The sequence below is a fragment of the Leucopleurus acutus genome (assembly GCF_964270905.1).
Source record: "Leucopleurus acutus genome assembly, chromosome: 16".
Classification (NCBI taxonomy): domain Eukaryota; kingdom Metazoa; phylum Chordata; class Mammalia; order Artiodactyla; family Delphinidae; genus Leucopleurus; species Leucopleurus acutus.
In genome coordinates this window covers 69071740-69084953 of record NC_139158.1, presented here as the reverse complement: position 1 = coordinate 69084953, position 13214 = coordinate 69071740, and the positions used below count along the sequence as shown (strand labels likewise).

At 56.6% G+C, this 13214-nt stretch overlaps 1 protein-coding gene across 2 annotated transcripts in view; it reads right to left on the bottom strand.

Annotated features, from left to right (window-relative positions):
* Window positions 1-12955, bottom strand: part of PLCG1 (phospholipase C gamma 1) — a gene marked incomplete at its 5' end in the record, with an annotated part of 35020 nt that extends 22065 nt beyond the window's left edge. For both annotated transcript variants that reach the window (XM_082857419.1, XM_082857420.1), the window contains one exon: window positions 12739-12955. In XM_082857419.1, the coding sequence (XP_082713545.1) occupies window positions 12739-12955 (217 nt within the window). The remainder of the gene's footprint in view (window positions 1-12738) is intronic.
* Window positions 12956-13214: the final 259 nt, after the last annotated feature.

The following is a 13214-nucleotide window of genomic DNA, read 5'->3' as shown; positions in this document are numbered from 1 at the left end:
AACTCAGCACCTCCTGTACCACCCTCCAAAGAAACTACACATCAGGGCCGGAGAGAGCACAAATGGAGCTGAACTTTCTCCCCCAGAGGATGCTGAGATGGAGAAAGGAATCCACGAAGGGAAGCGCACTGCCAACCAGCTGATTCCCAGCTCTGCACCTCTGCTGCCCTACACAGGGAGCCAGAGGCCTCTGCACCCTAGGGTGCCTGGATCGGCCAGGATTATACAGCTTTGACAGAGCCTCACAGCTTGGAAGGAGAAGGATGGAGGTGGCCAAAGAGGAGACAAGACAGAACCTGCACACAGGTGGGAAAGGAGTCTGATGCAGCAGGAGCCAGGGCCTGGGATGGCCAGCAGCTTCCATGTCGGCCACCTACTGCTCAAGGAGTAGGAATGAGAGCCCCCCTATCCCCGCCCAACAGAACAGTCTGGAGCGGCTCCCAGGGAGAAAGATGAGAGCGGAGGGGTGGGGAGCTCTCAGCCTCCATTTTACAAAGGACGGATCCTGACTCAGAGACCCAGGGTCACAGGGTCATGCAGCAAAGGGAAGGTGAGGCCGGAGTTTATCTCCTTCCCATTCCTGTGCAGCAGCACCTTCAAACCAGACCAGCAGGGGCGAGAGGACTAAACCCCTTCCCAGATGCAACAGGGAAGGCCTAGCCAAACCCTGGAGTACAGGGCACACCCAGGGCAGAGCTCAGCATCTGTTCCCGGTTGGGGTTTCGTCCATCACTGTTCCCCAAACACCTGACCGAGAAGAGCAACCAGCCCTTCTCCCACCTTAATAAACAGGAAAAGGCCATTCGGACAGTTGGATGGGGATCTGTGGGATCCTCCTACACGGAACCCTGCACTCCTACATACTAACTGCTTCAGGTCACAGCTGTCAAGGATCCTCGCCAGTTCATGAATCATCTGGAGTCTAGATTCTAGGTGAACCTCCTCTGTGGAGCAATGAGGAAATGGAGGCTCCCAAGGGTCTTGTCACAGTCACGTGGTAGTTCATGTAGAACTGGGACCCTCTGCAGCGGCCCCACAGCAGCACACACCCTGAACTTGGGTTTGCAGAGAAAAAGCAGGGCAGCCCAGCAAGCCTTCACACCATTCAGGCAGGCAGCCCTCTTCCCTAAGATGCAAAATTAATCCCATCCATTTCAGAGGTGGGAACAGCATGCCCTGGCTCCAAAGGAAGGAAGGGCAAGGAGGCCCCACCCAAGGAACTCAAAGCTGGGAGAGAGATGAGCAGTTATCTACTGGGCTTGTTCTTTCATTCCATCACCGGGATCAAACTTTCAAATGTCTGTCTACTCCACGTCAGGCCCTGGGGTGGGTCCTGGATAAACAGAGATCAGTAAGGCATTGGAGTTCCTGCCCCTGAGAAAGCCAGAAAGCTCCTGCCCGGTGGAGGAAACAGATGGGGAAGCAGATAACTATGAGGTCCTGCAAAGAGTAGAACAACAGGGAGGTGTCTGTGGCACCGAGAGCCAGAGAAAGTGAGGAGCTGGATGTGGGAAGTCTCGGACCACTCTGTCCACAGAAGGCAGGTCTGGAGGACTGGCCTGTCCAGGTCTGCCAGGGAGGATCACAGAAGCCAAGGCATCGATGCAGCAGTCTGGGGGTTTGGGGAAAAGGGCATTCAGAGTTTCATGGATGAGAGGGGAGGGAAGGTAGGCCTCCGCTGGCCATCAACACCACAGTGGGGGCAGGTGCAACAAGGGGCTTGCCCCAGCTTCTCTGCCTGAGCCCACATGACGCCCCAGGCAGTCCCTTGGATGCTGACGTCTGCCCACTCTGCAGGCTGGTGCTGCCCGAGTTCTTTCTAGATGGCCTGTGTCTGCCAGGCTCCCAGCTACAGGGAAGAGGATGAGGGCCCAGCAGGGCTGGGTATTGGAGTGTCCAGGATCTCAAAAGGCCCAATGAAATGCTCCTCATGGTACATTCAGGCCACCTGGAGAACCAGAGTACTAAGCATAAGTCACTTTTCTAGCCTCCTCTTTCCTGACCCTCAGGGCAATCAACACGGGTGTCCACACCCTCCCTCCTGCTGGAAGTTCTGCCCTTGACTTCTCCTCTCCTGATTTCCTGCTTCTTCTTGGGCTCCAGGCCTATCCCCACCTGTCCCCACGCTGGCCTTCGTCAAGGCCCATGCCAAGGGCCTCTCCTCTCCCGATGCTCTCCCTGCTCCCCAGTCAGTGTCAATGCAGGCAATTTACAAACACAGCTCTAGCCTACTCCTTGACTATAAGCTTCAGACCCTTCAAACCAACTGCCTACTTGCCGTCTCCACCTGTTCGCCTCAAAGTCAACCCCTCACCAAAACGAGGCCTCTTGCCACACCTCTTGGGTCCGCTAACAGCATCACCTCCAAAGAGGTGCATAGACTCGACTCTTCAGAACCATGCTTAACATCTTTTCTCTCACCCCCTCCAATCTAATCCTTGAACAAGTCCTACTGGCTTTTCTAATATCATTCACAACCACATTTACCTAGTACCTAGATGAGTGGGAATGCTGTGTATTTTAAGGCTATTTGACTGACTGTCTTCTCCACTGGAGCATAAGCTCCATGCCTGTTGGCGTCAATGCCCCAGTGCCTAGCAGGAAATGCACTGTTAGGAGAAGAAAGAAAAAATCTGGGGCCCTCTCCTGAAAGGAAATGATAGGGGCCTCCGGCTGAGGGCTGAGTGATAGGGGCTGAAGTTGGGGTACAGGTGGGAGGGGGATGGCAGAGGCCTTCCCCTGTGGAGCTTGCTGACCCCCATGCTGTCTCACGACCCCGGCCCTGGCTCCCCGCCTCTTTGGTTTCCGTTACTGTCACCATGGGCCCTTCCCTCTTTGGGGGACATGTGGGGCCAGCCCTCAAACCCCCAACAGAGTCAACCCTGATTAGGTTGGAGACGTTCTAAACAATGACAAGGGTCAGTAAGTCACAGGCCTGCTCATTCAGACGCCCTCTTCTGTACACCCACCTGCTCTCCCGGTTTAGAGCTGCCTGGTCCAGCCTCTCCTCAGTGGGCACTCCCTTTGGGCAACACCAGCCCAAGCCAAGTCACTCTCCTGTCCTCCTTTTGCTTCCCGGGGAGCCAAGGCCCCAGTATGTGATCTACTCTCTGACCTCAGTCCGAGGTGAAAGGGAACACCCACTCCCTGCCTCCCCAGGAAGCCCAGCTCAGATTCTTCAAAATCACCTCCCCTATTGAAAGGAGTGGCTACCTTGGGACTTGCCCTTCCTGATTTTAATTCCCTGGTTCCATCCTCTTAAGACAGTTCCTGGCCTCACCTCCTGTAGCACAGACAGCTGCCTGCTAGCCTCCCACCCCTGCCTGCAGAGCCTCACCCTTCCAGTGTGGGCCAGTTCTCAGGCCAAGGACCAGGACACCCTCAAGGAACAGTCTAGGCATCAGGTGTTCTCACTGGAGGGGACTCTCTGTTATTTTACTGCTGGCCTCAAGAGGCTCTGAGTAACCCCTGACAAACCGATATATACTACGTTTTCTAACCTCCTTGCTGGATATGCTAAGAGCTCCCAAGAAAGGCCAGCCCCAGTTAGGAACTGACAGGCGAACACAGACACATCATACTCAATTACTGTGTTAGGGTCAGAATAGGAGAGCTACCGGAGGACAAACAGGGGGAAGTGGTCTTCAGAGCCTCAGAGAGGGACTCGTCGCCCCCTGCCCCTGTCGCTACCCAACTTCCCAGCTGATCTCCTACCCTCAAGTAGGCGCAGAAGCCTTTGGGACCTGTGGCCAACTCCTCCCCTCCTTCCTAGGGTCAGTCACTCCATGAACTCGGGCCCACACTCTCTGGGCCTGAGGCTGAAGTCACACAATCCCATGGGGTTTGCATTCACTCACCACACACCCACAGCTACACAGCCAGAGTCCCAGTATGGTCAGTGCCCTACCCCTGCAAGGGCAAGGCCAGGCCAAGGACACTGGGACCTGGGGGGCGCCCCTTAAACAACCACTTCCCTCAGGACATTTCAGCTCAGCCACGTCCCCAGGTGTCCAAGAAAACAGGAAGCCAACCCCAATGTGAATGGCCCACCCCCGATGAGTTAGAATTAGGTCTCACACAAACAAGCGGTCCAACTCTCCGTGGCCCAACGCCTTACCAGTCTGGTCAGATGTCTGCCACCAGGGCCTGGAGCTTTGGTCAGACCGTCCACTCCTCACCGAGCCCACGCCTTGATCCTCTAGCCAACGCCAGCCTGCTAGCCAGCAGGGGGAGCGACCCACAGTGGCAGGCTGATGCTCTCTGGAGCCCCGCGCTCAGCCAACAGCACTTTAGGCACAACTGTCTCCTGCCGGCCCTCAGCTTTCACGGTTTTCTGCACATTCCAGATCACAAGCTTCCCAGGATCAAGGACTGGGTCACCTCCTTTTCTTGCTTCCTAACTCCAGGCTGCTTTGTGCCAGGCCTGGCTCAGCAAGGGAGATGCCAGTCTCCTGCAGGAGAAAGCCCTGCCCCATGTATTCTGCATCCTTAGTCTTGCTGAAGCCAGGGCCACCGGCCAACACCGGGAAGGGCCCAGAAGGAAGCAGCAGAGCCTATACACAAAGCCTACATGTGGGCTATAAAAAGGAGCCCTCCCTGCTTCCCCGAGGACAGGCTTGGTTCCTAGAGGTGACAAGTCGGGGAGAGACCTAGTACTTGTGCTTGGGCACTCAGCCACTGCAGCCTCTCAAAGGCAAGCCAAGCACCTCCTCAAAAGGAACTAGTCTTACAAGGAGGAGAGGGAGACCATCAAGAACTGCGGCAGGAATGCAAGCGGAGACTCTCCGAGCCGCATCTCCTGGGACCTCAGCCTCCACCAAAGCGACCACCTGCACCGTCCCCACCACCTCTTCCCCAGCCCCAGCATATCCAAGGACCTCCCCCTTCTCACACTTCTTCCCTCTCCTCTAGGGCTGAGGGCACTCTCTCGAGGCAGCCTCAGTCTCCACTCCCTCTGGAGGCCCCAGCACACCCAGCTGTGATGAGCGGCTCTAACTCTGGGGTGATGGGGTGATAGCAGGAAGCTGTGGCTTGGGGGCAGCTCAAGCAGGGGTATGTGTGTTGGGGTGAAGGCGGAGAGATACAATTAGGCAAGGGCACAGCTATAATACCTTGGAGTGTGAACACAAAGTTCTCTGTTTCCGAGACCCCAGCCAAGGCAGCCTCTTGACCCACAAGGGCTGCAGCCTACCTGCCACAACAGCGGGGCCACCCTCACTGTACCCCATGCTCAAGTCACAGGAACTAATTCCTCCCTGGCCTCCTTTCCCCAAATCCTCCTCCAGCCTAATCTGCCCGGAGTGCTGAGGCTCTGCACCTGGGGGCAGACCCAGAGCCGCCAAGGCCCCCCTCTGGAAACAGTGGGGTGGCTTGCCACGGAGCACACATATGGCCTACGGGAGAGCCAAGCCTCGGCTGCCGTCAGCCATGGAGATGAACACAGCACACCCTCATCTCTCCAGACCGACAGAGCAAGCTTGGCTTGTTTCCTTCTCAGTGTGCCCGGACCCCGTCGTTATTTTTTCTTTCTGGCTGTATGTGCCTTAACCTTTATGTTTACCGCTAGACTCCACAGTGCTTGGCACATCAGCAAATGCCAGAGTCCAAAGCCAGGGAGGCACAAGTGGCACCTCACTTGTTCAGTGTGCCACAGGGCCCAAGAAAGCTGTTTTCAGGGCTTTTTTTTTTTTTTTTTTTTTCCTTCAAGGAAAGAAAGAGTAGCTATGGTGATACGGAAAGCTCACTATGCTAGAGATCTACTGCCACAGTGAACAAGTCAGAGGCTGGAGTCATCATGTCTGGTTCAGCGTACCTAACACACAGGAGCTAAGACCACACTAAATGTGGGGTGGACGAAGGCATGTGCTTCAGCTTGTCGTCGGGGTCCTGGAGAGGCCCTTCTCAGGGCACCTAGAGCCCAGAGCCCAGGCTCCCACTGCCCTGGCAGAGGCTCAGTGCGGTTGTCACCACAGCCCAGTAAGAGCAAGTCAGGGCGAGGCTCTTCTGCTACCTTGGCCCCCGCAGCAGGGACAGAAGCATCTCGATGGGGGCTGTGGCAAGCCGAGGGCAGCAGAGGGTCCCGATGGAGGCTCTGAGTCCAGCGTGCCAGGAAGGGGGCCTGGGCGCATCGACCAGGACATCTGCCCAGAGGGCAGAGGAGAGATCAGGGAGTTCTGCCCACATAAAGTAAAACAACTCTGGTCCTGCAGAACACCCACCTTACTGTCATTTCCCCAGAGTGGAGGAATAAACTGAACACTGCAGTGGGAATCAGAAGTTCCAGGCTCTGGTCCCAGCACTACCATGAACCTGCTGGGGCACCTCAGCCTTGGGGCCTTCGTTTCCTCATCTACAAGGGAGAGCCTATCATTCCCACCTCTCAGTTGGAGCTGTGGTGGAGCTTAAACAACACAATGGATGAGAAAATGCTCCATGAACTAATGCACTATTCAAGTACCCAATTTTTCTCCTGCCCCTGACCTCTGTGTACAGACTCAGGGAGGGAACAAAGAAAAGAAGTAGGAAACAGACTTCTAGCCCAGGCTGTCAGAGCAGCCACGGCATCCAGCTTCGTGGTGGACAGGAGAACTGGAGCTCTGTAGTTAGTTATGGTGAAAGCAAAGGAAACAAATAGTTGTTAAGCACCCACGAGTGCAACATGCTCTGCTGAGCACTCTCACATAGAATCTCTCACTCTCATACAGATCTCATTTGACCATTGTTAATATATGCTCCGTGAGGGAGAAATTATTTTTACAGCTGAAGATCAGTTTAAGATAGGTTAAAGTGACGTGTACCCAAGGTCACAGGAAGAGCTGAGACTCAGACCCAAATCTGACTGATTCTGGCTACAGCTGCTGGAGGCCACTCCTCACCCTGGGCTCCGCCTAGAGTCTTATCACCTGTTACCAAGCTGCTCTCAAAAGATTTCCCCCCAGAGAAGCCCGGGGCGCCATGCTTCTCTAAACAAAGCACTCTACTAGGAGCTCCAGAACACTCCCCTCCTCCTGCCCCACCTCCACTTCTCCTGGGACTCCCCTCAAAGTCCCCACTGACTTCTGCAGTTCTAAGAGAGGGAGCAGAGAGGGGGAAAATGTCTCCTATCCCCTAATGTCAGGACTTTGCTACATTAGGCCTCACTTCCTCCCTCCAACTTAGCCACCGCTGACTTCCTTGAAGCCACATCCCAGAGAAAAGGGCACAGAGTGGGAAGTGATGCTTTGAATTAACAGAGACCGACAGGGATGGTGACGGGAGAGGCAAAGGCAGGCCCTAGCACACTGACGTGCTGGCATTAAAGCACTTCCTGGGAGACAGGGGTCTCCCACCAAGGCGCTCAGGTAGCATTTCTCAGGGCGACGTTCTCAGAAATAGGCCAATCTGATATCTTCATATGATACCAAAACCGCTGCTGACAGCCAACTGCCCTGGCACCCTGCAAAAGTCAGCGTCAGGAAAGAGCCCTGATGATAGAGGGGCTCCTGAGAGCTTCAAGAAAGAGGCTAGGTGGCCTCCTTGTCTCCGAATCAAAGCACTTGGTGGCCATCCCCTCAATACCACAGGTACATTTGCTCCCTTCCACTAACAGGTCCTCCTGGGCAACTTAATCTTCACCTTCCTCCTCATCAGGGCTCCCATGCATGAAGCACTTACACGGTGCTACACTCCATGCAAAGCATCTTGCAGATTCGCTCCGAATCCTCGTAACTCCCTTATGAGAAAAATGTAATCTATCCCTCTTTATAAACAAGGAGTCCAGAGAGATAAAGTCACCCGCTCAAGGTCACAGAGCAAGTAAGCGGCACAACAGGATTTTAACCTAGGCAGTCAGAGTTCAGAGCCCGAATGCTAAGCTACTCTGGCTCTACTGTCTCCTCCCTCCAGCCCCAGCCCCTCCCCTCCCCTCCATCACTGCCGCCTCCTGCCTGCCTCGCAAGGAGGCTGTGCTGTGCTCATCAGGTCTCTCCTGCAAACTGCAGTGGCTCACGGGTCTCCCTCCTCAACCTCTCCCAGACAAACACAGGACAGTCCTGCTTCAGCCTCTGGTGACAGCTGGCCTACAGAACAGAGCACAACCCACGAGTTACAGCATGCCGTGGCCCTCCCTACGCTGCCCCCAGCCCAACCCCTGCACAGCGATCCCTAGGGCCTCAGCCAGGGTACAGGCAAGTTCCTCAACCACTCAGGAAGGCCCAGCTCCCCGGCCACCTTCCGTGTGAAGCCTTCCCGGCTCTCTCCTCTCGACCCCCTGCTTGCTGAGCAGAGCTCGTTACTCTGCACTCAGAAAGCTCTCAGCATGTACCTCTAGGTACATAACACACAGGGTTATAATTACACGTTCCCAAATCTGTCTCTTCCAGGAGTCTGGGAGTCCCTCAATGCCACTGACCAAGTCTTATCCATCTTTTGAACCCTTAGTGCCTAGCACTGGGCAAATAAGAGGTGTTCACACAATATTTACTGAGCAAATAAATGCCCCCATTCTAAGGGGCTACCCAAAGCAAGCTAGTGACCAAGCTCTCTAACTGGTAACTCAAGCCTGTGCATCTGCGTACGTCTGTGTGGGCACGTGCACACACACAGGGAAGGTGGAGGTGTTGGGGGCCCCAGGGCTGCTGTGCTCAGCTCTTCCAGGCATCTGTGAAGCAGGCCCCTTTCCTAGGTTCACAGGAAAGAAAAAGCCCCAGCTGGACAGAGAGCTTGGCCGTGCTGGTCTGGAAACCCACACATCAGGGCAAGCCTGGGGGGCTGAGGAAACACTAAGAGGTCTGACTTCCCCTGGAAAAACTAGTCAGACAGGAAACGCACAGGCGAGGATGGCTAGCTCTGGAGATCCGGACATGTGCTCTCACCCCTCTCCCCATCCCCGATGATACAGGCCTGCCCTCCTCGGGCACCTTGGGCCCAGCCTTCAGGGCTGGTCCTGTGGTCTATCTCCTCAGCAGTCTGACAGCCACAGGGGTCAGGCCTCAGACAGCTGGTACCAATGTCGCCTACCCTGTGAGCCTGACTGCCTTGTCCAAGGCGGTTTGCGTTCTTCTGCCACCCCCTACCCCTGGCATCAAAGGTACCATTCCATTGTCCCCTTTAGTTTCCCTAAGGGCAAGGGCCTGTTTTCATTCACCACCTGAGAAAGCCTGGCGTCTAGAAGGGTGTCAATGTAAGAATCAAAGACGAAAGGCTGGGGCTGCAAAAGTTCCCACAGATACGCTTGGATGGCACTCAGAGCCCACCATGGAGCCTCCACCCGAGCCACTGTTCCCACAATGACCCTCGACTGAACCTCTCATCCCAGAAGGCACCAGAGGGAAAAGTGTAGAGCCAGAGCCTAGAGAGGCTGAGGCTGTCTGTAAGGAACAGTCTGAACACAAAGGTTTCTCCTCAGAGGAGCAACGCAGACCACAGAACGGGGGCCTGAGACCACTCACAGCACAATCCCGGGGCTCTGAGTCCTTTTGGGACTGGCCGACCAGCCACTGACTGGAGAGCCGGGTCCAACTGAGGCTGTCACATGGCAGCACAATTCACTCCCTACATTTCTATTTCCTCATCTGTAAAGTGGGGTGGTACTCCAGGCCCTTTAGAGGATAAACCAAGAAAACATGATGAAAAGTCTCTGTAGCACTCAGCAGGAGGTCTGTAATTGCTTTGTGCTCATTTAAGTCAGTATCTGTAACATAAAAAGCCCAACGTTGACCTGGTTCCTGTCACACCACCGTGACAACCAGCACCAAGGCACTTCCCCACCCCTCTTTTAAGCCAAACTCCCACTGGAGAAGTGAGCACCTGCCAGCCCCGTCTCACAAGTGCAGGATAAAGTGAGAGGGCACAGAGTTAGGCCAGAATGAGGTCCTGTTGAGGTCCTATACATTAGCGGTCCCCAAACTTTTTGGCACCAGGGACTGGTTTCGAGGAAGACAATTTTTCCACTAACGGGGGGCGGGGGCATTTCAGGCGGGAATGCGAGCGATGGCGGGGGGCAGCAGATGAAGCTTTGCTCACTCGCCCACGCTCACCTCCTGCTGTGCGGCCCGGTTCCTGACAGGCTGAGGACTGGTACCAGTCCATGGCCCGGGGGTTGGGGACCCCTGCTCTACATGAGTGCCGGGCACTTTCATTGAACCCCAGTCTCTCCTCAGGGCCACGGACACCCTGAGGGTCCCAGAAGTGTCTCTCTCTCTTTGGCCAGGTTACAGGGTCAGCAGGAAAAGGCCAGACGGCAAGGGGCCCTGCTGGGAGTCTAAACTTCCTCAGAACCTACAGAGGGGGGCTGCAGGGATCAGAACCCCACAACGAGGTGCACCCATGAATAGACAGCAATGGGGCAGCTTCAGCATGAGGCTCTGTTTGCAAGGTCTGAACTCCACACGAGTGTCCATTAGCCTTCTCACCCGGAATCCTTCAAACCGGGCCTCCAAAATCAAAGGGCCAGGGCCCCTTCTACATCCTTTGCCCACGTTCCAGGCCTCTCAAATCCCAGCTAACTGATGAGATCACTGAATTTGTACCTCTCTGGCTGACCCACCATTGGGGGCTGGGGTCATCAAGTCCTCTGCATTCCTGCCTCCATCCCCAAACACCTGAGACTTCGTGGACTAGCCTCTTGCCTCTCCACACCCATTCTTTCTGTACATGCCCCACGTACAAACGAGAAAGTTACCCACTCATGAGCCAGATGTGCATATCTCCTTATACTTACTGTATCCACTGTTCTGCGTGGTAGGTGGGTAGCTGAGTAGTTGGGTCAGGGCAAAACAAAACCATATCCTCCCATCTCCGGGTAGTGATCTCAGTGAAATGGGAACTGGGGCCCCATCCTCCTCCCTTCCGACACCCTCACCCTCACGCTCTTCTGCAGCCACACAGTCCCAGTCCAGGAGAGCAGTCATACTCCATTATTGTTACCATTAATAACGGCTTACACTTATTAAACATTTACAATGTGTCGGGCACTGTGCTAGCTGTTTTAATCTTCTCATTTAACCCCCAGAGCAACAAAATATAGTGGATGTATTATTACTCCCACTTCGCAGATGAGGAAACTAAAGCTCTGAGAAGTAGCTAGCTGCAGGGGCTACACAACTAATATACACGGGCTTCAAATCCAACCCTGCCTTCAACCACTGTGCTGCACTTACTGCCTGCTGGTCACGAGCACGGTTTGAAATGCAGCCTGTTACCTAGGAGAAGTCTATCTGGGAACCTCCAGCCCGTGCTACCAATTCAGGAGAGCGAGCACACAGAGCATCACAGAAACATGGAAGGGGCTGCGCCTGGAGTCTGATGCCTGGGTGATGTTTCCAGGGCCATCCCAGCTCTCTGCAGTGTCTGTCCTTCCTCCACTTTGGAATCCAGTCTCTCAAATAACTAAAATTTTCTCCCAATGGCTGACAGGGCCGACGGGGGCACCGAGGAAGGCGGCTGCCGTGTGGAAGTTCGGCAGCTGTGTCAGATCTGGAGTTTGTAGTTGAGGACGGCTGCCTCACCGTAAGACCTTCCTTCCTCCCAATCTTCTCAGCCATCTTCTCACCACAGCCAAGGAGGTCTGTGGGACCTTCCCTTGGGGGTGTCACTTCCTGAACCCCCTTCCTACACATGGACCTAATTCTGAACCTGGCTCTAACATCAGTCTCTGGGGGTCCTTGCAGGAAGCAACCCACAGCCTGGGGTTGCAGACAAATCACCCCTCACACTTGGAGGCGGGGGAACGGAGAGCAGAGCTGGGGGCCCATCCGGCCACAGCACAAGCACGCGCTCAGTGGAATAACACTCTGAAGGATTTGGGGTTTTTCAAAATCCCCCACCTCCCTCCTTCGCAAAAGCAGCCAAGGTCAGGCCTGGGAAGGCAAAGAGGCAGGAAATCAAGAGTAGCCACTCCTGGCTCCCTCCAGCTACGGGCCACAGGCCACAGGCCACAAAGGGCTAGACCCCAATTTGGCTGCGTGCTCTTGAACAGTACCTGACACAAAGCAGTGAGGCTGGCCTCCTGGGAGCCAAGCTCTTGAGAATGTGCATCCAAGGACAAGGGGAGCCTGGCCCCTCTCCGTGCCCCGGCTTTGGGTGTCTGCCCATGCACACAGACCTCCAAAATTCAGCTTCGGGACAAAAGAGGCGGCGGGAAAAAGCAGCCACTGCCTCCCCTCAGGCTTTTCCAAACCGAACAGGACCACCTTCCTCCCTCTCCCCGTGACGGAGATGCATAGGCCCGGTTCCGCTCCAAAACCAGCCCTCCCGTAGCAACTGCCTAAGTTCTACCCAGGGACCCCAAAGGTTCCGTTCCAAGTATGAGCCCAGCCAGGGGCCCAGAGTTTCGCGGAGGCTGCTCTTTTCGGAGAAAGGGCGCGCATCTGGTCTGGCCCCGGTTCTGGGGCTGGCAGGGGGCACGCTGCCTCGGCTCCCGTCGCCTCGGCCGACACCGCTCCCGGGCTGTGGGGGACCAGACGCCGGCCTCGCTGGTCTCCAACCCGCTAGGATTTTTAGGCCTCTGGGCAAAGAGCCTGGAACACGCCCCCCCGGCTGGGGGAGGGGGTGTCCTGTCAGGTGACTGAGGACCCGGATGCCCCCCGCCCCCGGTGACCACCCGGGCCGAGGCGGGGGCGGGGCCCACAGGGTGTGGGGGGGAAAGCCCGAAAGTTTGCCCAAGTCTCTCTTCAGCGGCGGCCCGAGGCGCGCGGGAGCCGCGCAGACCACCGCCGCCCCCGCGCGCGCGGCGGGCCCCAGGGAGGGGGGCGCACTTACTGGACCCCTCGATCTTGTCGGCGCCACGGCTCCACGTGATCTGCCGCGTCTCCAGCTTGACCTGGAAGGTCTTCCGCTCGGGCCGCTGCGACTTCTTGGAGTAGAACAAAGTCATGACGGTGCCCACCTCGAGGCTGCGGCAGAGGTGCAGCACCTCGGCGTCCGAGGGCGCGCCGGGCCCGCAGCCGTTGGCGCAGGGGGACGCGGCGCCCGCCATGGCTCCGGCGCTGGGGGCGGCACAGGCTGCCGCGGCGCAGGCCCGCCGGGAGCGAGCTGGCGGCGGCGGAGGCGGCGGGCGAGCAGACCCCGGCGGCGGCTCCTGCGGACGGAGACGGGGCGGGGCCTGAGCGGGGGGCGGGGCGGCCCTGCAGGCCCCGCCTCGGCCCGCGCGCCTGGAACAAAGGCGCCCGCGCGCCCGTGGGGAGGACCCCCGCCCGTCGCCCGCCGCCGCGCCTGCGCCCCGCGACCCCCGGACA